General features: G+C 43.3%; 1 protein-coding gene across 7 annotated transcripts in view; it reads right to left on the bottom strand.

Annotated features, from left to right (window-relative positions):
- Positions 1 to 761: 761 nt before the first annotated feature.
- Positions 762 to 26,065, bottom strand: part of axin1 (axin 1) — a 69,742-nt gene continuing 44,438 nt past the window's right edge. For 6 of the 7 annotated variants that reach the window (XM_015359835.2, XM_015359832.2, XM_015359834.2 and 3 more), the window contains 8 exons: positions 16,258 to 16,392; positions 11,828 to 11,924; positions 10,031 to 10,168; positions 6,443 to 6,993; positions 6,170 to 6,349; positions 5,188 to 5,436; positions 3,681 to 3,830; positions 762 to 3,425 (listed from right to left, as the gene is read on the bottom strand). In XM_015359835.2, coding sequence (XP_015215321.2) covers positions 3,299 to 3,425; positions 3,681 to 3,830; positions 5,188 to 5,436; positions 6,170 to 6,349; positions 6,443 to 6,993; positions 10,031 to 10,168; positions 11,828 to 11,924; positions 16,258 to 16,392 — 1,627 coding nt within the window. In that variant the 3' untranslated portion in view covers positions 762 to 3,298. The remainder of the gene's footprint in view (positions 3,426 to 3,680; positions 3,831 to 5,187; positions 5,437 to 6,169; positions 6,350 to 6,442; positions 6,994 to 10,030; positions 10,169 to 11,827; positions 11,925 to 16,257; positions 16,393 to 26,065) is intronic. The other variant, XR_001479878.2, reaches the window with a different exon arrangement.

The following is a 26,065-nucleotide window of genomic DNA, read 5'->3' as shown; positions in this document are numbered from 1 at the left end:
TAAACAGGTTTTTTCTGATTTCTTCAGGAATTTCTTTTGATCGTGGCATAATGTGCTTGTTGAATTCTTTGTGCTGGCAACTTGACTCTGATGGTAAGGGTCAAAATAAGTGAGGTTTATATTGAGCAGGGCTGGCTGTGTTCAATCAGCTGACTTTATTCCTTTAATTGGGTTGATTTAACCAGGGGCAATTACTTTTTCACACAGTGCCTGTTGGTGTTGGATAACTTTGTTCATTAAATAAATGAAATAAGTAAAAAAAAATATTTGTTCCCTTTATCGGTTATTAGATTGAGATGAAAACCTTGTCAGAAATGTGGAATAATAGAGGAGATCAGGATGGGGGCAAATACTTTTTCACGGCACTGTAGCCATTGAAAAAACCTAAAAAGTCGTAAATACATTTTCATGCTCCAGATACCTATAATTATGATTACTTATAATTATTCCTCTGGAATGCTTCTCCAGTAGAGCTGACAAACATGAAAAATGTTAACAAAAGGCTAACTGCTTTAGATATTTGAATTCTCATCTCAAGCCATTGCCTCGTGTAATATGTTGGCAAAACATTAAGGGTTTGATAGGTCCCTTCAGCCCAGTAATGCACAGAGGTGCTGACAAATTGTGGCGAGGTGCTCCATCACTTATTCTGGTGTATTACTGCAGAACTCCACTTTGGAAACTAATGCAAACCGAAAAGTGCCTAGCCATACTGCTCAACACAACAAACGGATGATTATGACATCAAGAAAACTGAACAATTTATTTTTCTTTTAATATCTTTATTGTCCAAGTACCTTTTAAAAGATAACTGTACAAGTCAGCACACTGAAGTGTGACCTGGGTACTAAGTATCCAGATGTGCTGTTTGTTGAAGACACTTACATGAAAATGTACATATTTACATAGAAAAGGCATATCCAGATTCAGTGAATGCAATGTCACTTTTTCAAGAAATAAAATCTTGCAAAACATCACAAATTAGCTAAATAAAAACAAAACGAATCCCTGGATGAAAGCAAAACCTCTGACATTTGAGAATCACATGGCGGAAAGAGAGACTGCATTATAAAGGCACTCCATCGTGTCTATTTACATGATACCTCACTGAAGCAGGAGAGAGGAGGGGGGCTTTCACAGTTTGAGCGCTGTAATTCTCATTTCAAGCTTTTGTCATTGAACAAATCGCGTGACTATAAACAATACAAGAAGCTGGAAACACAGTGGCATGAAACAGATACGTTTCAACAAGTCTCCGGTTTTCCGTCAAGAGCAGTTTGACACTAGTCCCCTGTGAAGGCCCGGCCTGCTCACGATGTCATTTCGGTACAATTTGTTTCCCCCCGCTGCAGTACGAGTTATTCACACCAGCAGAGAACAAAACACAAGCACCATCTCTTCCGAGGCATCGCAAGATCCCTCACTGTGATGTTAAATGTGTATAAAACCGCAAGATCACAAAAATATCACTACAAAAGCAGCATTTGCGTAGATGCAATCTCCCTCCTCCAGGGCGCACGTACATTCACCGAACCCTGTTCGATTTCTCAGACTCTGCCCCCGATTCGGTGTGCCATTTTCTAGGACGACATCAGACAGAAGAAGTACATAACAGGAGGTGCAACTGTTGGGATTAGATTTTTTTAATTGACTTCCAATGGGGAGGGAAAAAAATAAAGCAGAACCATGTGCTAGGCTTGCTGCCCGCTATACAAAGTAAAAAAAAGTCCACTTTACAACTTTAGTGAAGGCGGTGCTCTTTGGTGTTTTATGATCCAGCAAACGGTCGACCATTCGGACTCATCGAAATCGTTTTGATCCAGGTGCCTGTATTAGCCTAATTAAACTGAAAAAGCTAAGACTTAAAGGAGTTCTTAATGCATTAAGGTATGTGGAAACACTGGAATAGTCCAATGGCAACCCAAGGACAGGATGACAAGACTACGTCAGTGCTCCCGTTCATCCATGTCAAGCCCTTCGCTCATCGCTGCCCCCGGCGTCTTCCTTCTGCCCAACCTCTCGGCTCGCAAGTCCATCTTTCACTATAAGCAGTGGCCTTTCCTCAACACCTTTCCCTCCCCCCAGGAGCTACAGCAAGCCTGTGAAAAAACGTACAAAGGTTTCTAAGCAATTTAACGTTGCTCTTAAATATTGCTTTATTTAACATAAATATCATATTTGCTCTTTGCGTTTAATATACAAGTTGTATATGAGAGATTTGTTTTTACACAACAGCGGCCAGCTGATGCTTCTACCATTTCTGCGAGGACTCTGTTGCTCTCACCTTTGCCAAACGTGGGCCCGTTCCCACTCGATATGCAGATGCAATGAAGCTCATCAGGACAGAGCAAGGCCGACAGTCTATCCACATCACCTAACACCAGCTCTGTGAAATCAAGGTAGGACCAACTTTTGCAGCGAATATTAGTACCAGCTCTCACGATAATGATGTTTGTTGAAGGGTGCTTCACACAGAACAAACAGGCATGATGGCAGAAGTTCAGAGCAAGTTAGTTTTTCCCCCAATCTTGACAGCACTGGTAAACAAAGCTAGATTTTATGGATTATAAATAAGCTATATTTCTCAGAGGATACTGCATTTCACTACATGGACTAATTTAGGAGACTTAAAGCATTTGATAATAAAAGGACAGTCCCAGGATTCAGGTGTTAAATTAACTTGCTATGAGATCCAGAATATATGAGAAAAGCAACCCAAGACAAGAATATTTTGAAACAGGAGCTAAAGTTCTTAACTGCAACCATCAATTGAATTAATCTAATTATAACAAGCTTTTTTAAATATTTAAAAATTATTTTAAACAGATGGCCTGTACACATCTGGTAAATTCAGAAGTACCTGTACATATCAAAATTACAAGAGCATTGTTACATTAGAAAGGCTACGTTCCTTCTATTACGTTATCAAAAATATGCAACTTTAATAAACAGATTCATAGTACAATTTCTAGTACAACTTTACAATGCTACATTACACTTAGAGTTAAAAATATAACAAAGAAACAATAATGCTGCATCAGTTCCTTTTTGTCCTGTGAGATGCAGTTTCTGCTGTTAAAGCACCATTTTATTCTTCTGGCACTGAGCAGCTGGGGGAAACTTCTGTGCAGAAGTGGAAGCCTTTAAGTCAATATTAGATCTCCCACAGTGACCCTCATTCCTCTAGAATGCTCCTCCAGCAGACAAAGACATTTCCTGTACCATGAAAGGCTGCCCCTCAGGACTGTTCCCTTTAGCTGAGCTCTGTATTCTCACACAGCTGCTCCATCACGCCCGTTCAGTCGATCTTCTCCACCTTCCCGATGATCTTCTCCTCGAAGATGGGCAGAATGGCGTCATCCTCGCGGATCTCCTCGAACACCACCCCGCAGTCGAACTCATCGCTCACCTTCTTGAAGTAATACCTAGGAGACGTTGATCGAGCAAAGACAACGGATTAAAAACCCCCCTCAAAGTGCACTCTTCAAGCCTGGAACCCCTTCTGAAGGTATAAAACTGTTTCTACTTCAGGAACCGCTTTGGAGGGGGAAGAAAACTACAATGCTCTGAAAAAAATAGAACATTTGGCCTCTGTACTTGTTAAACTGCTAAAACATACAAAAATAGTTTTACAAGACATTTCTACTTATATGCATTTAAACGACTAGAGCCTGCGTTACCTGTAGCTCCCTTTCTTGGTAAGCAGTTCCTTGAACTGTCCCAAAGTGACGATCCTCCCTTTGACAGATGTTCGATAGGGGATTGGCTCTCCACAAAAGTAGTATGCCACAACAATATTTTCACACGGATGCTTCTTCTGGGTTTTATGCCTTAAACAGAAACAAAGGTACCATTTTAAAAGAAGTGGTGTGGATCACAATAGTCAAATCATGTATTCGGTCAAATATGTAGGTACAAATAAGAAGGTCAAAAGACTTAAAAAAATATATATATACGGTAAATCATGCAACCATAAAACTAACTTTAATAAAACGAAGCATCTTAGTATTTCCTATCAAAAAAACTTCATGAAACAACCCATTCTATAAATGCCGATTGTGAGCCTCTATAAGACTGAGAAACTGCAACTTCAGATGTAGTATGAAAAGAATTTCTAGCTTCGCGTTCGAAGCCCTTAGTCCAGGCAATGCCTAGAGGAGACTGAAGATCATCCGGTTTATACCTCACATTAGGTAGCTGTACTGCACTGATCTCTGGATTACAAGTTCTAACCCAGCTCTTTAAGATGTAAACCCTATTGTATACAACCTGTAAAATGCAAAATCTGGGATGAACACTAGAGTTTTACGTTTTGCGCAACCAAAAGGTTAAAAAAAAGTTTAAAGGAAGGTTTAACTCAGAAATGCACACGAATCTGCATAAGGCCAGGGGGAGGGCATTATTTGCCCTGCTACACTTGTCGCACAAAGCTGTTGCTTGATCAAAAAAACACCTTTGAAGTTAACATATAAAAAGCAAATGTGTAAAATGAATTAATGCCCAGTGACAACAGCCTTCGTTGAAGCAATCTGCTCATTAATTTCATCAGCGTCCCTTTTTGAAGGCAAAGGCATTACAAATCCAACAGGAGGGATGGAGAATGGATGTGGCTTCCAGATGAAATGGGACTCTTTCATATGACCCAGGGGGACACTGAGTTTGACACCCAAGTGTAGACACAGCTCTATGCAAGGAAGACATTTAAGAACGTTTCGCCAACACGCACACAGCAAATGGGAATGATTCATTATCACAATGTGGGCTTCAGGGATGAGTTAGCAGATTTGTGATGTTCCAAGGTGAAATAAAATACCTTAGCTCATGGAAGGTCATCACTGGTCCCTACCAGCTAAAATTCAACAGCTTTTTATCTTTATAGGTCAGCATTAAAGAATGAAATGAGGAACCATGAAAAGTGTAGCTAAGCAACCATCGCAGCAGCAAGCAGCCTAAACCAAATCGTGAAACAACACGCGCAACAGGAAACGCCTCAGCCTTCAAGTGCACGGCTGCAGAAAGACCTCCAGGCCTCCGACAACGTGAAGCGGAAAAGTGTGATGAGGTGATGAGACGGAGCGGCATCTCCATCGCAATCTCGGGGGAGACGCTCCCGCGTCACCCACACCGCTCCCGGCGGGCAGCGAACACGCGGCCTGGACCGGGCCCAGGCGGGCGGCGGCGCCGCACCTCTGCTTTGCCTGCAGCGTCCCTGCCTTCTTCTTCTCCTCCTCCAGCCGCCGGCGGGCCTCCTCCAGCTGGGTGAGCGGGTTGGGCGCGGGGTTGGGGGGCATGGTGGGGTCCTGGATGAAGGGGTGGGAGGGCTGCACGCTGTTGCGCAGCTGCGCGGTCACCCAGGGGTGCACGGCGCCGGGCCGCTCGATCGAGCTGGGCCTGGGCGCCTCGTGGCTGGGGGGTTTCTTAGCCCCTGCCGCATTCCTACGGGAGAAGGACAACGGAAAAAACTAGAAAGAGCCGGTTTCCAAGTCCCTAATCCCTCAGTTTCACGATGTGAGCCGACGGGAAATAAAGTAACGAGAAACTGTAACACGGCAACTATAACTATAAGCCAAATGTCCGCTCATCTCTGAAGAACGCGGAGCAGCCTGGAGCACGTCGCCAGCAGGTCAGACCCCGTTACGTTCCAGCCACCAAAAATGGGGAAAAGACTGTTCTGCATCTACATTTCCACTGGCGATTCAACAGTTAATACAAACAAGGCAGGGTTTTGCACACAGGCAGAAAAAAGAAAATGTAACCAAATCGTGAACAGCCGAGCTAGAAGAGGCCACTTATGGAAAGCTCCTGGGTGTTTATCTTGACATACTATTAGAGGGAACCTCACAGTTAGTGTTATGTAAGGCTTAGGATCAAAGAAATCTGAAACAGTCAAAAATGAAGTAAAAATACCATAGCCCACAACTATTGATGTTTTATGTAACTTGTATCTTCCAAAAACCAATAAATCACTTCTTTACCCAAAGGGTCGTGGGAGTATGGAACAAGCTACCAAGCACTGTGGCTCAAAGCTGGATGAGATCCCAGGATCAATTAACTACTAACTACCTAATGGAATGGGCTGGATGGGCATAATCGCTGCCTCTTGTTTGAAGCCTTATGTTCTCCTGAATCAAACTCGGCCTTCTTCCAGCCTCTTCCATTCCAGACTCACCCATAGGCAGTTTTCTTGTGGCGCCCGGCTTCCTTCTCTCCCTCCATCATCCACTGGATGATCTTCTGGTTCCTCTCCAGCTCCTCCGGAGGCACCTGGACTTCGAAGTTCCGGCCGTCGTCACCCTTGCCCGACTCCCCCTTCTTGGAGATGCGTTTCGAGAGCGTGCTGCCTTTACTCCTGCAACGCAAAGCAGAAACCCAGCCGGTGGCGCACACTTCCTGAAGGCGGCCCGAAGCCCCCGGCCCGACCCCCGCGCGGCGCTGTGCGTACCCGTGGCCCAGAGCGTCCATCGGGCTCGGCGCCACTCCCATGCTGTCGGCGTAGTTCCGAGACTTGGTTGCATAGTGATGAGGCTCTCCGTTCCAGACGAAGTTGTTCTGCACCCTCTGGCTGGCCTCCAGCTCGATCTGCTCTTTGTTCCTCAGGGCGCCGTGGTGGTGGACGTGATGGACGTACTTGTGGTGGTACAGGCCGGCTCCGTCGGCTTTCAGGGCCGGCTTGCCCAGGTGCTTGCAGTGCCCCGAGGGCAGGGGCGCCATCAGCCCGGGCCCCTTGCCCGCGAGCATGCTCTCCGGAGAGCGGGACTTCGGGGAGTGGCGGCCCGGGCCCGGGGACTGGCAGCCAGGGGTCTTCATCACCCGCTGGACGTGCTCGTCCAGGATGGACTCGGGGTTCTCCTCGTGGGCGTCCCGCAGCTGGATGCCGTTGTAGGTCATGTCCGGGTAGCGCCCGTTGAAGTGCGCGGGGTGCTGTCCCGGCGGCAGCTTGTGACTGGCCATCGAGGGAGCGGTCGACACGTCCGCGTCATCCCCCTCCTCCTCCTGTTAATAACAAAGGGACACGATCACACCACACCTCTTCGTGTCCTGCAGAGAACACGAACCGTCAAGCCCCGGTCTGCCAGATGAGAGCTGACAAGTTATCTGATGCATCTTATTGGACAGTATTAGGGGGAAAACGCAAACTTTCATGTAAAATGGTCTACGTTGGAAATTGGATTCAGAATTGACAACACATGGAAAACAATAAACATATAACCAATACAATACGGTGCAATACAGTATTTATGGCCGAGTACTTTTTCAAGTTGTAACTCAAGTGTAAAGTCGCCCACTAGAGCTTGAATAATACACAGAAAAATCTGTCAGCCTCAGGAAGCTAGAGGTGCACCAGCGGACAGCGAGCACTTCAAACAGATGCAATTAGACATTGTATAGCCAATCGCTTCCCTCGTTTTTAAATAGCGTACCAGGTCTTTGACTTGGGCACTATGTTTCGCCAGCAGGTGGCACTATCCCACATCACCATATAGACAACACCGCAGATTCAGGTGTTGGAAGATCGCCGATTATACCATGATTAGTTTCTCCTGCAGAAACTAAAGAATAACTTTCTCAGTTTAAATATGCAGGATAAAAAACACAACGCTCTTTTCACTAATGTTACAGGCAGATCATGAACGTATTCTAGCTGTTGTCAAAAATACTCGTTGTGACTTGGGGACTCAAGCAGCTACTTTTCCCATCTTTCCTAAAGAAAAACACATATTTTAACACCTTGATGGGTAAAACATCAGACAACTGTTTCAGCTGACTGTGTTATTTCTCCTGGTAGATGACATGAGAAGCAATTTGGCAATGAAAACTTGGCAGTTCCACCTGATAATTCACGTATGGAGCTCTTTGATGCAGACTTCAGGTAACGCGCTGGAACAGATTTTCTCATACAAACAGTGGCGCAGACTATTATTCCACACTGTCAGTCAGGTAGAGAGATGTTGACAAATGCCTCAACACGCCTCATTCCCGAGACTAAAAGAATAACATCACTATGAAAAAGAGCTGGTATTTCTTTCTGTTCTGCAGTTTAACAATAGATGTATAAGATAGTGGACAAAAAATGGAAACCCCAAAGTCAAGTCACTTAGCAGGGAGCTGTGAGACGTATGACATTGCAGGAGGGCTGCAGCACGAGAAAGTCAGTCAGTGCCAGGTCGATGGAAATGGAAAACTATCTCGGGCGTGGTTCCTGAATATACCATGACACTGGACAGGGCTGCGATGTGGTCACAGAGAAGGCCCTGACATACAGCATGGAGAACTTCAGTGACCTGCTCATCAAAGCATCAGGTAACTACACACGCTGTGATCCTGAAAGACACCCCTCCCAGCAGGAAAGAAACACTGCAGCATGGGCTCAAGATGATCACTAAATACCACAAGCAACAATTAGGAATAGCTCTGCTCTCTAAGGGAATTAGTGCACTGAAACCACGCATGGAAAAAGCGCCTCACAACATTACTTAACCGTGAGAATCCTCCGCGCGCCGGACTGCTCCACAGTCCCTTTCTGATTAAACTGGCTGTTTGCACCCCAGGTTGAAATCTGCAGTCATCTGACTGGGAGGTTTCTCGCCTATTAAGGTGTCCCGGAGTCACACATCTTTAGTAAATCGCCCCATAATTGAACGCATGCCCAGATGCCGTCCAGTGTGGCCCTCTGCAAATGTCTTTCCTGAGGAGGTTCATGCTGCCACCTCCTTTGACACCGCTGCCTGTGAAACATCAACGAGTTCGCCTGTCCTGGTCAGTTCAGATCCTGCCACACGCAAAAGCCACCGAGTCTCCCCTTGCAGCCCTGTGAATCATAATTAAAGACCACCTGCCAATTCGGCATCCGTCTGCATGACGCAAGCACTTTGGGATGTCAGAAGCCACCCAATTCAATACACCTGGTATCCTACTTCTGCTCAGGTGTTTCCTTTTTCTTTTGTCCACTACCAGTATGATGCTGTCGCATATAGAAGCATTTAGTGTAGAACAGTAGCAGTGATAATGAAATTATGCAAATTACAGATAACAAATCCTACACCCAGAGGGAAATGAGCATGTTTTGCTAAGTAGGGATTTAGTGAAGAGGCAACTCCTGCCAATAACATTTTATGGTAGGTAAACTGGTTTTAAAATAATTCACACAGGAGACTCAATATCACAAATTAGAGTTTGTGCTTAATTTATCTGCTTAAAGCATTAAAAGAACATATGGGGCCGTGTAAAAGCGTTCACCCCCTTCCAATCATATTGCTTTGGCCTTGTGGTCTGGGGCAACTCTTCCTACTGGAAGGTCTTTTTATCCCAGTTCTACACCTTCAGCAGGATGTCCGCCCATCCATCCACACGATCCCCGGCCAACACTGACCAGAACAATGTCCTGCCCCTGACGTCATGCTATCACCACCACGGATGGCGCTGACCAGGGGATGCCCTGTGCCGAGTATGAACCGGACTTAACTCTTTCCATTTAGACCAAAATATTCCCCTTCTGTCTCATCCGATCACAAAGCCTTCGGCCTGAGGTGTGTAGCCAGCTGTCCAGTTCTGAGCAGGACTTGAGATGGGTTTGCCACGGCGTCACCCGGCCACTTCCTCCAGCAAGCAACGGGCGCAAAGCAGGGCGCACCGTGGACGGAAGGCCAGTCCGCCCAGGGCAGACGCACACTCACATCTTGGACCAGTGTTTCAGAAGCCAATCATCCTACCAGTATAGTTTTGGACTGCAAGATCTGGGATTGAACCAACCCGGGGTCTCAGCCCAGCAAGGCAGCAATGCTGAGCTCTGCGCCACCCAGCCTCCCCAGAGACCCCACACGTGTGCGTGCATCGCTTGCCAACTGACCACATGGGATTCACCGCCAGTCAGGACGTCCGCTCACAGAAGAAGGCTTTCCAGACTGGGAACAGCTAGTTTAACTCGGCTACACTGAGCGTCAAGCCTCACATCCCAAATTCCACGTGCTCTTGCTTTACTCGGCTCCACGGAAAAGGCTCTCTGGCCGTGGCTCCCCGGCGGTTCACGTACCAGCCTCACGCGCTTCAGCCGCTCCTCCAGCTTCTCCTGGGCCTCCCGCTCCCTCAGGACGCCCTCCAGCCGGCTGATCAGCTCCGCGGCGAACTTCTCGGGGTCCACGTGAATGTCCTTCGGCATCCGGTACGTGCGCTGCCGGAAAACACAACCTTCGAGATCCAGACCTCCAGCAGAGGGCCGGGCACGCGCGGCCTCGGCTCTGGGATGATTAGGCCCAGTAAATCTTACACAACCCAGTTACTCTTCCAGGGGTGTACAACGCGCTAGAGCCCATCTCCACTGCACGAGCAAGGCTCCCCAACTACTCCATGACACAAGCTGCCGCTGGAGTGAAAACTCATCCTTCTACCGCTCGGAGATGAGAAGTAGCCAGCAGCCATGGACGCAACTCTTCCGAGAGTTCAGAGAAAAGGGAAGGAAAAGGGACTGGCCCAGGTACCCCTCCTTAAAGAGGGTCTGAAGAATAGAAACCTGAAGTCAGACTTCTATTACATGTGAGGTAATGGGAGCAAACATAAGAACTAAATTAATGGATCGTCTATAAAGAACATCCCAGAAAATTCTCGGCATGGATTTCAAAAAGTTAGGTCTTTCCTCAACTACTTGCTAGAGTTCTTTGAACAAGCAACATTAGCAATGGACACGCGAGGCAAATGGTAGTTTTATTTAGATGTTCAGAAAGTTTTTGTCAAAGTGCCCCATGAAAGATTAATTTTCACACTGCAGTCTTTGACAGAAACACCAGCGCTTGGACTGAAAACTGCTTATTTAATAGAAAACAGGGCACAAATTAGGGGCTAACTTTCAAATCGGGGAGCGTGATTTGTGGAGTGCCACAAGGATCTGAAGCCGATGGTAATGATAGTGTTCTTATTCATTTGCATTTTTTTATTTTTCTGTAATAAAATTAGGAAGAAAGACTGAAAGCCAGGCCCACGCTCTATTAAAGTTTTGAGAGACAGTTGTTAATATAACTGATACCCACAAATATCCCCACATGTACAGTGGTAGCAGAGCATGGTTGGACACAGCAGCAGTTGGCGTGATGTTGGTATGCACATTACAACATAGTTGTAACTATTTCAATATGAAGAGCATCCTGTGATATGAAGCTTTTAATTGAACCTTAACATGCTTTTAGAAACATCGGCATACCACTTCAGTATTACATAACAGTGCTACAGCGCACAATTACACAGAAAAAAATGAAGGCAAAAAAAACGTCCACTTGCTGAAGTAACACGTCTGAAAATAAGGGAGTTCATTTTTTTTTCCACGAACACATTTGTCCTGATAAAGCAGGCTAAGTGGCAGGCTACCATCCTTCTAAATACAAAGAAAGGAATTGTCCTGGAAAGTATACCTCACAGAATTACAGCTAACAAAGATCGCAATATACACAACACAGAATACTCTTCTGTTTGTATACATGGTAATTTAGCAATCCAAAGAACAAAACTATCCTGTCAGTGATCACCTACCCACATTTCCTTCGCATTTGTTTGTTTTGCAAGTCGCAATTAGTTGGCAATTTAACACAACTGAAATGAACAAAGCCCTGGCAGAAGACAAGCACTCGGATTTCAGCACCAACACGGCTGAAGACTGAGGCTGAAGCTCTGTCAGCTGCTCCGGGACAGCTGGGGACCCCTTTCACCCCACAAGCGCGAGGGCGCGCCCCGGCCCCTTCTCCGGGGTAAGAAAAACGGAGTCTGCCTGGACCGCCGAGGAGCAGCGCCCTCTCGGCTCGAGCCCTCGCCGCCTCGCCGCCCCGCCGCCGACAGGACTTACAGGAATGTGAGGTAGTGGCACACGGCCGTTCGCTTTGGCGCTTTCCTGCATCTCCCGGCGATGCTGCTTGCGGAACCGGTACGGGGGAATCCCATCCCTGGAGAAAAACAGGAACTGATCAGGGAAAACCAACGGAGCCAGAACTAGGCAAGTCCACATGCATTTATTCACCCACCAAAACTGAGTTTGGCACTGCCGAGCGACAGACGTGGTTTATCAGGAGGAAGGCCAAGATTTATTACAAAATACTCCCAGGAAGAAGGAATATGCAGCTAGTGTGCTGGGAATATATTTAATTCATAGCAACAAGAACCCTTTTGGATATGACTTTGCTTTGTTTGAATCTCCGTGGCAGACAGCTGCTAATCGCCTCTAATCTATCCTGCTTCAAACACGGTTTTGTCCTGCTGTGTCGTCTTTGATGTTTCTTTAACTTGATTCCCCTGTGTCATCTCTGAACTTAGCACACTCCTTTCACTGAATTCTCTCTGCCAACTCATCAAGGCTACATGCACTCAAAAGAAACAACATGCTTCCTGCTGCAAAAAAAACGAAAACGCTGAACTAAATCGTGGTGCTCAGGGCAGGGCTTGCAAATGATAAAAATTAGGGAAATAAGTCTGTGAGCATAATTACGAAAAATGCCTCTTTTTTTTTAAATGTATACTTCTGATTCAGTGCATGTCTGTACAACTTCAATCCTTTTAAGGGAACTATCAAAAAAGCTTAAAGTTCTTTCAAGCACTCAGTGAAAACATCAAAGTTTAAAACATCAATAGGCAGCTGTACAGATCAATTGTCATCTAGGGAAGATAGATCATCATAAATTCAATACTTCTCTAACTACACAAAACAACTAAAAACTGTAGGGCCTTCTTATTCCTCTTGTGGTCTGTACTGTAGTACATGCACAGTCACTGAAGAAATTACTGCACCCCGAAATTAACTGATGCACTTCCACCACCCAATGTTAAAATTCAAATAACATGTGCTCAATAAACATCAGCATTATCAACAGTTTTCATTCTCATGTGAATGTATAATAGCCAATCCCATAGTTATAAAAGATCATATGCCTCAAGGTCAGTTCTCTGTTAGAGCAACAGCAATGACAGTATCAGGACTGCAAAGTCACAGCCTACTTGCTTTACAGTCAAACTGTGTATTTATAATTATAAGACCAATGTCAAAAGGAACAACATAATGCCCTTTTTATGGCACTTTATCATATGGTGGTTAGCTTGTAATATGTGCTCCTGTGGTCTGAAATGTACATGTAACTAGAACTTTCTTTATAAGGCATGAGAAGTTAAGAAGGTTAGGAGTCAGTTAAAGTACTCCGAAGCATTCATGAGGCAATCCTTCTGGTAACATACAAGTACATACATTGTAGGATTCGCTCTTATTTTTGGAAAGGCAATTGTGATTTTTGAATATAAAAACATTTCATCTAACTCAGGCCTTTCAAAATCTAAGCAGAAAAAAACTGAGAACAAAACTGAAGAACATATGGCAACAAATTAAGAGTCCTAATAGACCTCATAAGGTCAGGTAGATAAAATACCAATATATACCATATACATACAGACTTCAGTGTTTTAATTCACCAAACATAAATGCCTAAAGGACAGATCTTACAGCAAACAGTCTACTGAGAGCTGTAAACTGTGTGGTCTGTAAAGTATTGTTGGTGTAATCTTTGATGAGCCTTCAAAGTAAACCCACATGTTTTTTTTTAGAATAGTGCCTATTCAAATACAGAATAAAATAGTAAATTATCATAAACCCAAGTTAGGAAATATTAGTTGAGCAAAGGTATAATAAGCTCAAAATGACAAAATAAATCTGTAGGACATTTATTGACCTGTGGAACAACATTTTGGATATTTTCGATATTATCCCATTGTGTTTTAAAATGCAAAACGAGATAAGAAATATGAGATGAGAAGCTTTTCCAGTTTCATCATTTTATTACTTATTGTGAACCAGCGAATCTTTCTATTTAGCTCTTTCTTTTAATTTTTCCTTGGCTTTGGTGTATGGGATGTTTTCACGCAGGAATTTTTTTAAAGCATAACTCTGATTAGCTGACTTCAAGGCTGTGGGTTTGGACTCGGGGCCTGAAGCCAGCGATGACTCACGGCTCCGATGCCTCACGACTCAGACACAACTCGTACTCAAGGTAGGAGGTAGGAGGACTTGAGTCTGCCACGGCACCGACCACTAAACCTTGTGTTTACTAATTAATTTTACACAAAAGCGATTCCACAGTCCACAGTCACTTTTGCCCCTGTCACTCTCACATTGAAAAAATATGCCAAATAAACCCATTTAAGGAGAAACTGTCTCGCCACAGCGCTGCACTGCTTTAACTCTCTACTGCAGTGACGACTGTTAGTCACATTTAAAAAAGCCCTCCGCCTGAAACAGTTATAAGCAGATCCTTCTGATAAAAAATTACTTTGTAAACAGGTTTTTTATGTTACTTATTCTTTTTCTAAAGGCGTAGAAAAACACAATTATAATATTCCAAAAATGTGACTGACAAAATATGCATGCTACCAAGATTTTACATTCAAAATCATAAATGGTAATGAAGTCCATCACTTCATGAGAATTCTTCACTTAAGATTCCTGTTAAAACTTGCCTCTGTATACATCTCCATGAACTCATTTCATCCAGATACTGGGGATAAAACGTACACATTTCCCACACCTGAGCACGCTAATTATGACTTTTTTTTCAGAAAATGTTTGTTCCCGTTTTTTGGGCAGCTGGCGGCAAGCCTGAAAGTGAGCCCAAAGTGTGTTTATTGTGTTTTATCTCTCATTTACAACAAAGATAAAGAGTTCCAAGCTGTGGAACTGCTGCACCTAAACATCAGCATTAACATGCACACTTCTCAAGATAAAATCATGAAGGAGCGACTGGATTAAAAACTCTTAAAATGTCACTTAAATGACCGGTAGGTCAAGATAAAAATGAATGGTAGTGTAAAAAAAGTTTTCAAATGTTCCATGTACTGAAAAATCTCCCTGTATACATTGTTCTGCTGCTACTTTCTGGTCCCTAATCCCAGCGGACACTGGGAACCCCAGTATTTACAGATCCTCCCAACTCCTGCTCAAGGCATGATTCAGTCTGTTAACAATGAGAGGTCAGTTCCATGTGAACAGCAGAACCTGACATAACGATTTTGTTCTGAAGCCTCTTCAAGCTAATAAAAAAACTACCTTAGACTGTCATCCGAATTGTAAGCATACTGATCAATCATCACCTGAATTACACTCTACCTACTTCCCAAAGCACAAAAGGCACTTCCTAAAATTACAAATAATTTTCATTCAGCACTTATTCCATACCATTGCATTTCTTTTTCAACAAAGCTTGACTGAAACATTTGTTTTGGGAAAAACAAACACATTGATCCATTATGATCAAGTAGTTATAGAATATTTGTTTAGCTCTTTTTTCTCTCTTGCAATAAACACTACAAACAAAATCTACTAACTGAAATCATGCAATTTTTGATTCAAAAGCAGATGTTTGTTTAATAACTCAAAAAGTTCAATTTTCAGGTCAAAATAATAACATTTAACCATAGCAAAAAAAATCAGCTGGAGAATTTCTAGCTGCATTCCATTGAACTGTTCTCACCACTGAAGTCCATTTCTCAGCCCGGCATTTATACTCAAGCATAAGAGAAACGTTTCAAAAAGGAGTACACAACTCCTTAAAGTTACATGAATGAGTCAGGACAAAGCAGCAGAATTTATATTTAAATACTTTTTTTGCTTGGTTGCCTGCAATCTATAATCAATAAAGTGTATGTATTACAAAATATCAGGATTATTTTATGAATAAACAAACTTCAAATACGAAAATATGCAAGGAGAAGAACATTTAGTATTTGGTAGACTACGCAAATACCATTGTACCATGGTAAAGACATGTTAAGGTATAAATTAACCTATAAATGTTTTCAGAAAGCCAAATTGTGATTACGATAAATATCCGAACAGGACTCAAAACATATTAGGCTTTTATATGCAGTTAAGGCTACTACTAGGAATATGTGTTATCATTTATATCTGCGCATCCTCTTTAAACTACACTGCACACAGGAGGAACCTGGACAATTCAATAAAATAAAAAACCCGACCTTCCTAAATTAGATCCAGCAATCTCATCTCACAGCCCAGTAGATTAAGCCTCCATAACGAGCATCGGTGTGACATTAGCCAATTGCTCAATGTCCTTTTCCTCCCAAAACAGGGAAACATTTCGAATTCCTTCCACTTAAAGGAGCTGGGAAACCAATATTTATCAACAATACAAAACTTCAGAGCCCTGCGGGAATTTCCGAAACCCCGGGACAAGCGAGCCGAGTCTCCGGCCGGGCCGCGGGCGGGAGGGGTCCTGTACGTACACGCTGCTGTCCGTCAGAGAAATGGTGTCGGCGTCGCTGGACATGCTCTGCTGCTCGCTGTCGTTGGCGCTGGTGGCGGGCGCTAGGGCGTAGCCGGTGTTGACGTAGTAAGGATTGATGGGCTCCCGCCACGTCCTGCAACACAACAACCACAGCCGTCAGCGCGCCTGGGAAACACCGCACAGCTCACGGGAGCACAGGAAAGATCATGCGACAGATGTTGGAAAAGACATTTCTATAGATTCTATAAAAGATATTTCAAAGCCCTTACAAAGAGTCAATCATACAGTCAAACCCTCGCCACCTCCTTGACTGAATATATTATTTTAGAGCGCATGCTTATTTTAAATTACCTGCAGCGATGATGCATTTCTGTAGCAGTTCTCTCACACATGGCTGAGCAGATAAAATTTCATGGGCAAATGTAAAAAACTTTATCATTAGACAGGGGGTTAAAACTGACAGTGGGGTATATTGAATTTCTTCAATATCAGTAAATTTATATCAGTAAATAATATTACGGTATAAAGCAGCAGCAACAATGAATTACAACCATTGTTTATGTAAAACAGAGAAAAGATGTGAGAAAATATTTCATAAATTCTGGCAAACTTCACATCACAAGTATCACAGAGGGTAGGGATGCAGAAATAATTGTTCTTACATTATCCCTAACTCACACTAAACCCCTCTGCAAACTCCCAAGCCTTCTGTCTTTTAAGGACTTGCCTATCCCCATCGGGAACTGTTCTCATGATCTTAATGCTGACGTGCATCTTCATCCATGGAGGCCTTCAAGTTCCCTTAGTCTGGTGCTCTCTGAAAGAACAGCCCTTCTCTGACCAGCAGGGTATTTACAGTAGAACATTGCCAGTACAAGGTAGTCCAGGTCAGAGGTTTCCAAGCACAGGGCACAGCCTGGTCAGACAACAACATCCAAACTGAGCTCAACTAAATTAAATGAAGCATTAACTGTAGTCAGTCATTTCCAGCAAATGCAACAGTTAAGAGATGCTCAAGGAAACGTCAAAGGTTTATTTGATTTCTTTTACAGAAGTGCTTCTACACAAAAGGACAATGGCATTCTGAACTACAGACCTGAGTGAGCAGACCTGTGCAGAGGATGTAGAATGCTAAGAAAAAATGAAAATAGCATCTTTCAGTCCAAGGGTGACAAAATGCACAAACTGTGGTTTAACCTGTTGCATGATTCACACGTTCCAAAAGAACTGTGCACTTATATTATATATGCACTTTGTAGTGCATGAGATCTGAACTTCCCGCCCTCAGAGGAAGAAATGGGAGATTTCTTTGAAATGGAAAAGTAATTTGTAGGACAAAATCAACTGCTTACCACATACACAGCAGGAACAGAGCTGCACTGAGAGGCACATTGAAACCAAAGCTAAAAAGGCTTCTACAATTGGTGAAGAACTGAGTCTCCTTACTACAAAAGATCTACCGCGAGCTATCTGGGGACACGACAGCTTGCAGAGCAGGAGAAATTCAGCTGTCTGACCACACTGTTGCCAGGAGAGGACATCGTGGACCAGCTGCTGGCAAAAACAAACAGGTCCCAGTGCTTTCTGATGAATGAGGATTAATCAAATGAGATGGAAAACCTATATTGTTTTTGAAGACGACGTACGTGAAGATTCACCGCACAACAGGGTCCAAGCCCATTCAGAGTTGCCGATAACCACATTTTAGGCAGACTCAGCTGGATGTGGCATAATGGTTTGTAACAGCAGCACAGCAACAGTGACTGCAAGGCTTTGACAACCCCAGTAACAAGTGGCACCTGAACGGGCGTCTGCCCATTGTGCGACACAATGTGCTTAGTAACGTCATGTGTTGACAGCCCTATCAAAACAACCCTATTTGAACTGTTAGTAGAGGATATGGGTGCCAAGTACTAGCAGCTCATCCTGCACACAGAACTGTGTTGGCTAACGAGAGAGAAAGGCCTGACCAGCCTTGGAGTTAACAAAACAACAATCACCATTAACTGTGCATTTCAATTAAAAATCCACATATACACAGTAGCAAGCAAACTCAGTCTCTTACTGGGAGGGAGGAAAGCGACTGGCTTCTATAAAATGGCAGATTAAATCATAGTCTTCGGGCTGGGTAATAATTATGGACAGGACTTTTTTCTAGATTTCTGTCGAAAGTTTGGTTAATAAATGAGCACCTGAAGTCTTGGCAAAACAGCTCTTGCCCCTGAGCCAACATGTGAGAGAGGCCTTAATAATATTATTAATAATTATAATAATAATAATAATAATAGCTTACGTCTTTTCTGGACCCTCCACTCAAAGCGCTTTACAGGTAATGGGGGTCCCCCCACCACCACCAATGTGCAGCTCCACCAAAATGCTCAAGAAAACCTCATCAGCCTTGCAGATGGAGAAAAAGGGCAAACAGCCTTCACACAGCCTCCTGCCTCCAGTGGATCTTTTTGCAAGACGGGTAGATCTTGGTAGAGCTACTACCAAAAACGTTCCCCTGGACATTTATTAGAAAAAAACTAAGATTACTCATTTAAAAACATGTATTTTGAAATAACTATCAAAATAAAAGCCAGTAGTACCATTTCAGAGTAGCTAATTACGCGTGTTGTTTATTTTATGCAGCTTTTTTTTTGTCAATCTATTTCAAGGATGCCAATAATTCTTTTGCCCACTATACAGTATATGCCTGATGTACCAAAATCCCACTTATATGATTCCCTAGGTAAGCTACTATGTACACACGAGTTGAGTTTGCCTGGGATAGGTAATGGGAGAACTGAAACCAGTGGAAAGGCTTTTCTAGCTAAGCAACCATCGCAGCAGCAAGCGGCCTAAACCAAATCGTGAAACAACACGCGCAACAGGAAACACCTCAGCTTTCAAGTGCACTGCTGCAGAAAGACCTCCAGGCCTGGGTGAAATTCTCCAACACTGTATGGAAAAAAGGGGCAGTGTAATTAGACACAAACCAGCTGATTCAATCATAGTAATGTGTCCACACTGTGAAAGAATCATATAGCCTTAGATTCTCAGGGTAAGCCGAGCACAGTAGAAACTAGAGCTGCTCTCTTAAACATTCGCCTTTCACATCAGCAGAGGTGGATTCAGAGCTGCAGTCCTCCACAATGAATCAAAGCCGCTTAAACTATCTATGGCAGCCAGTCTCCAAGCTTGCAAAACCCACTGAGTGAGTCACCTCACCAAGTTAAGGACACGCACGGTGGTGATGAAGCAGTTACCAACCCTGGAGTAGGTAAGAAATCTGTTAGACCACAACATAACTACCAAAAGACAAACTGAAGCTGACTGTCCATTCCCTGAGTGTGACATTCTTAAGAGATACACGTCTGCTGTGTTTTTCAAAGCTTCTTCCACAGCCCTTTTCAAGCCAGGGGGTTCAATGTTCTTTCAATCTGACAACGCAAACCAGGCCAGGGAAAATCCACAGCAGACAGCTTTCTTTTAAGAGACTCAAACTGTTCTTCACAACAGTACATTTTTTTCTCTCACAGTGTTGCATTTGCCACAGGGATAAGAAACTAGCCCACTTTTCCCAAAAGGCAGATTCCTCATAAGTGGGAAAACAAAAACGTGAAATTTTAGTTGTCACAGGGCTCCTACAACATTTCTCCAGTGATCTGAACAAAGAAGGGCAGGATAATTGCGTTTCAACTGACTCAAAGTGGAGTCTCAGTTCCAGGTGAACTGCTACACAGACCACAGGTCCAGACACTGGGGGCTGTGCTTGCCAGGAGCTCCCAGCTGTGGGATTAGGACTGAACGCCTCTCGACCACAATCACCCCAGAAAGGACCAAAATACAGACCATTTCACACATTTCCACTCCAAAGCCCCTTGAAACTCCTATCAAAGGCCTGTGTTGCTTGCACCATGAACTACATCTGTGTGGTCCACACCATACACCATACACACTGCTGCTTGAGCCTCTAGAGAGATGAGCATCTTTACCCAAAAAGGACCTAAAACAGACGTCACCCTTCGGCTCAAAGGACAAACACAGAACAATGCAGGCCAAAAGGAATATTTCCTAGGAATATTGTTTCCACATATGACCCGTGGTATAGACTGCCCTTTGCCAGCACACCTTAGTGGAACTGTGCTTTTATGGATTTACATATGCAGTTATTGTAGTTATTCACAACTTCATCGCCCCAAGACATCTGTGACGGCAATGAAATCAAACAAAATAGAAACAGACAACAGGGGACAACAAGGGGACAGGCCATTGGGAAATACAGGTGAAGGACACAAACCTCACTGGTTTGCCACAGAGCTGAAAGACACCAACATACCATGTGTAAGTCACACAGTGTTTTTCTTTTGTTACAAATGTTGAATTCATTTGCATTATCATGATTTTCATATCAAAAGAATCAATATCAACATGCTGTCCTCAAAGAAGAAAAAAATGTCAGCTCTACCTATAATGGTTGCTTTTGAAGATAAGGAGCTTCTTAACTAGATGAACACCAGTGGAGTGTTTTGTTACAAACAAAGACCATGCAAACTTTCTGAAATCTCACATTTGTCCTTCCCATTTCATTCCCTGTATAAGCAGATAAAAGTTTTCATATCACAATGCTGTAGATATTACAATACTGCATATATTGTTGAGCAGTTTCCTTCTTGTTTCATGAGTTTTCTAAAATCCACTTTGAGTATTTTTATTTGCAGATACCTTACCACCTTTAATACAATGCCAGTCTTCCTCAAATCAATAAATCACAATTTATATACTGAAAGCATCCCTAATATTGCAGCCTAAGTGATTATATATTTTACACGATCACATTTTCGTTTATCACGATCTATCCAGCACATGTTGCACATCACAGCGGTTTCAAAAATTATTTGAGGCAAATTTGAAACCAAACAATTTTTACAGAGAATTGTAGGTGATTTATAAATGACACAGGCATTCACTTCCATGCCAAGACTGCAGAACAGAATTAACAGTTAAACGCCTACAATTCCAGGACGGTGTTTTACCATTTCACATGGCCAGCTGTGAGGGGAGCTGCCGGGGTGGGGAGATTCGAAGACAGCTTGCCACTGCAGGGCTCTGCTCTTGAGGTTTCTGTTATTTTCTGTGGCAAAATTACTCTGCATTTGCCACACCATTAAAATTTGAAAGCAAATATTCTCGCAGACATCTATCTGCGCTAATATAGAAAAATAACAAAAGCATGAAGCAGGTGTGTATTCCCAAAGGTCCAGTCAAGAGGAAGATCACTCCTGACCAGGATCAGAATGAAAGAGAAAGTAACCTGAACTATCACTTATAGATCCATTGATAAACCACGCTTAAGCAGATTATCAGCTTTTTTCCTCATTTACAAATATAACAATCTTCAGTGTTTCTTTGACTAACAGCCCACACAATTTGTGTTGTACATTTTGAGTTTAATAGCAGTTAGTGCTTTCACTTAACGATCTATGCTCAGTTCAGGTCTGCCCAACCCAACTGATCAATATGATGATTAAAAGCAATTAGTTGGCCTAAATTATATACCATTTGTGGAAAATACACAGAAATTCAGGTCAATAATGTCTAATAAATAAAAATGCATCACTATATTATGGGCACTGAATCACTTACTGCATTATTTACGGATGGAAGATTTTAGAAAAATAAAGCATCCGGATTTTAGATAATGATTTAATGTTTTAGGGGTCATTTTGATTTATTATTCATTCCCGACTGACCACGACAACACTCCACTGATTTTTACTGCATAAGGCCAAACCCCCGAGCTAGCGGCACAGGTGACGAGCTGGCTGTGTGCCTTGCTTGCGAAGAGATCGATGTCCTCGTGCCATCAGGATGGTGCTGGAGACTGCAACGAGCCAGCAGGCAGGACCCCAGCAACACTGCCCCAATCTCTTGAGCAATCAGCCAGGGCTTCTTGTTGACCACCTTGACAGGGGTCACTGCGCGTGGCTGTGATAGAAACAATCACACCCCAGTTTGAATTCAAACATCACAAAACGCAGAATGGGCAGAAACCAGACAAACTGACATAATTCATATAAAAACAAGATTTTAGCCCCCAAAAAATGGATCAGGACAGTTATTAAACAAACGTATGCCGTGTACTAAATGTCATTTAATTAAGGCTGATCAGACGAGTTTTGGAAAAGGCCATGACAACTACAGATCTAGCAGCAGTTCAAGTAGGGGGCTGCGTCAGCACGCGTAGGCTGCAAAAAGGTTTATTCCCTGCTGAAAGGAAAAGGGACAACGTTTCGGCGGTAGAGACTTCTTCAACCAAAGATCTGCACTGTTTTGCCTTGGCTTCTGAAATCCCAGGTTTTCGGTCAGACCAAATTGTTTCTGCCCTTTGCATTAACACCATTAAGTCAATAAAGTGCCATCAGAGTTACCTAAGAGACGACTCAGTACATACCTTTACTGCAGTGCATTAAGAGTTTCAATGCAATCAGAAAGCTAATCATGGGCTTGGTCAGAAGGAAAGGAATATTTGTTAAATATAACAATTATATTCAGCACCACTGCTGTTGCCAGGAGCAAAGGATCTTGTGAGGACGTCAACGCAAGGAGAAGTGAGGGAAAATGCAAATGAAATCAGCAGCTGAAGGCCGGCCACAATCCCAGGCCCGGGTCTGCCTTCACAGAACTCAACGGCAGGACAGCAAGGGCAGGGGGGCACGCCTGTGTCCGGGACAGGGGCTCACTGCACCTCCACCAGATTAGTTCCCAATGCCCTCTCTGGGGCACCACAGGGGAAACAGCAGACGTCTACCTGCGCTCCTGACATTCCAGAGAAAGTGATGCCGCAGTTCATGAGCGAGGCTGCCTGGATGGGGATTACTGCAGCTTTTCCTGATTATTCAGAATTTTAAACTAGCCAGAACCTCCTAATGACTTAAGCAGGCAGGAAAACTGCTTTCCACCAGAGCAGTGGAGGAAAGAAAGAGATGTCAAATGTGGAGCTGCACAATCCTACAGCACTGCTCTATACCTGGAGACTACAACCCTTCTCATATCTAAAAGCCTATGCAACAGGACACATACACAATACCATGTTTCACTAATAACTCCCCTGTATGCAACTACCACAACAATATTGTGTGTACAGCAGCATGAGCACCTTATAACACAGTGTTACCAGGTCTCAGAACCTAACCACCGCTGGGCTGGGTCAATATGAAATTTGCCGTGTGGCATGATTGCTGGCACATCATGGCTTATATATGACCTCCTAGATATGAGAGATTTTGGTATTCTTTGAGATGAATAGTGTACACAAAAGTAGTTCTCTATAGGTACATGCTGATTTCTTTGCGTCAAGCTCATCATTTCAAACTGGGCTTAATAAATCTACACGGTATGAGACAACTTCAGGCACATTCAGCCTAGAACAGATTATCAGACAACAAAAACCGTGAACTTAAAATATTTCATAGTAAAAGTGCCTCCAAATGTTCCCTCTGAACTGGTAAAAGGCGGACTGGAGCGGAGGCGTAGACGCACATGCAAAATCCGAGGCAGAAATCATGGGGTATTGTTCTGGACCCATCCTTCCCCCAGGGGGACACACCTCAATTCTCTGAGTTTTCATTTTAACACTTCAACCATCTTTCCGATGAACCGACACCTCCAGCCACTGATCTGGGTAGGCAGAAAACAAGGGAGCATCCACCCACTAGCCGCCGAGGAACTGGGAAGAGCCTGGTGTGGAGAAGAGAGGAGACCCACAGCAGGCCAGGGAGACCGTTCTGGAGGAGAGAATTCCATGGGGGTGCCTGCTAGACTTGTTGAAGGAAATATTAAGTAGATCTGGATGAAAAGAAATTCAATAAAAATAAAAGGGATAAAAAACGACTCAAATTAAGTACTGTGCACAGAGAATATCTGTGACTGACAAGACGTCTATAAGGAGACCTACACTACGGGCCGAGCCACAATTTCCTGGTTTACTCATCTGACACACAGTGACTGCTTAACGCCGAGGCTCCTCAAGAAAACCAGCTTTCTGTGTTCAATATCCTACCAGAGTGCAGCAATCACACACTGCAGGCACTAGGACCGTGCTAAAAGAAGGATGAGAATTCGTTGAAAAACTGCGTGAATTTCTCTTGGATAGAAAACACTTACCACGGAGAAATCTGAACATGGCTAAAACATCCAAGTACAAGGATGAGCACAGATCCTTTCGAGAGCAGTGGGAACAAGATTTTCTTCTTTGTGCCTTTCAGTGAAGGGAAATGCATGAGCTTCATACATAACAATCCCACTGCCCAATTAAACAAAATAATTTAATTAGATATTTTAAAAGTACACATCAAGAATAAGCTCAGGAAAGAAATGTTTTCACGGGTCATGAAATCACACATGAAGAAATTAAATGGATAAAACCCTATGCTCTAACAGTCATATGATGAAAGACCGCATTTTCACAGGCTGCTGACAAAAAGGAGCTTAAGAACAGGGTAAAAACATCAGCTGTATAATTTTGCCAGCGTTGAGGTGGGTGTTGGATATCTTTGACCACATCACAAATATCCTTGAGGAAAGGTTTCTTCTGTGTTTGTCAGTCTTGAAATGACTAAAAGTTGGGATATCAGCGATACCCCCGTTACTGCTATTTGTCAGAGCTACAAATGCTGGACTAGATGTGATGACAGTTGTGGTTCCCTTGCAAAACGGAACAACCAGTGAGGAGATTAAAGTTGTTACATTTTACATCGGAAATCTTAAAAGAAGTCTCAACATACAACCAGAATAATCTTTTTTCATATCATCGCATTGAGCATTTGCAAAGTTTTGTAAATAATGCAATGTCAACTGTAGTTGAACTGATTATGTTGAAGCCTGGAACACTATACTTGGTTTTGAATGAGGAATGTAGACACCCAGGATGAGGATCTGCTTTTGCAGAGTAAGATGGTTTTTCGGGGGGGTAATATAAGAGCCCATAATATTTAACTGAGGGTTTTGAACCACATTCACTTGTTATTCTTGGACATGGAGAAATTAATCAATATTTGTTCTAAAGCAACTTGGACCAGTTGTTTTCTGCATTTCTGTATGATGTTACTCAGCACCCCAATGTGTTAAATACGAATGTGCAAGCAAGAAAAAGCCTGTGCATGAACTGCGTCAGAAACATGACCATTGTTTTCCCAAACATGCAGAAAATGATCACCTGATGCTGCCGTCCCCAACGTGCTGAAGGTTAGTGATAGAATTATGGTTCCATCTGTTTTTACAAATGGTGACAAACTTGCTTCTGTTAAAAAATAACGATTTATGTATTTCTCACTTTTTCCACTATTTTGTCCACCCCCTGTGGATCAGCACATGCCAAATTTAATTAAATCAAGAAATGACCAAATAAAGGAATCTTCTTCATCTTGCTCTGTAATTTTGAAGCCATTTGAATGCAGGTCATCCACGTCAAAAAATCACAAAATGCCAGGAATCACCATACTAAAATAACGATTTTTTCTCTAGAATGCAAGGGATTTTTTTTTTCAAAATGGTATTTGTGGTCAACATATATTGATCTATTTGGCAGGCAGCCTTAGCCCAATCGACTAACATCCATACCCATTCATGCACCTGAAACTGCTGGGGGTAAAGTCCTCTGCTCTCAGGTATAACAACAGTGTCTCACCTGAGATTTGAACCTCTCCTGTTCTGAGTCCAAAACACCAACCACTCCTCCATACTCCTGCCAAAAACGCACATCACTGTGACATAGAGAAGTGACTCATCACTCACCGTTTGACAATTTTCTGGATGTGATT

This window comes from Lepisosteus oculatus, chromosome 19, assembly GCF_040954835.1.
Source record: "Lepisosteus oculatus isolate fLepOcu1 chromosome 19, fLepOcu1.hap2, whole genome shotgun sequence".
NCBI lineage: Eukaryota > Metazoa > Chordata > Actinopteri > Semionotiformes > Lepisosteidae > Lepisosteus > Lepisosteus oculatus.
The sequence above is the reverse complement of the archived record's forward strand: the minus strand, read 5'-3'. Positions and strand labels throughout refer to the sequence as shown.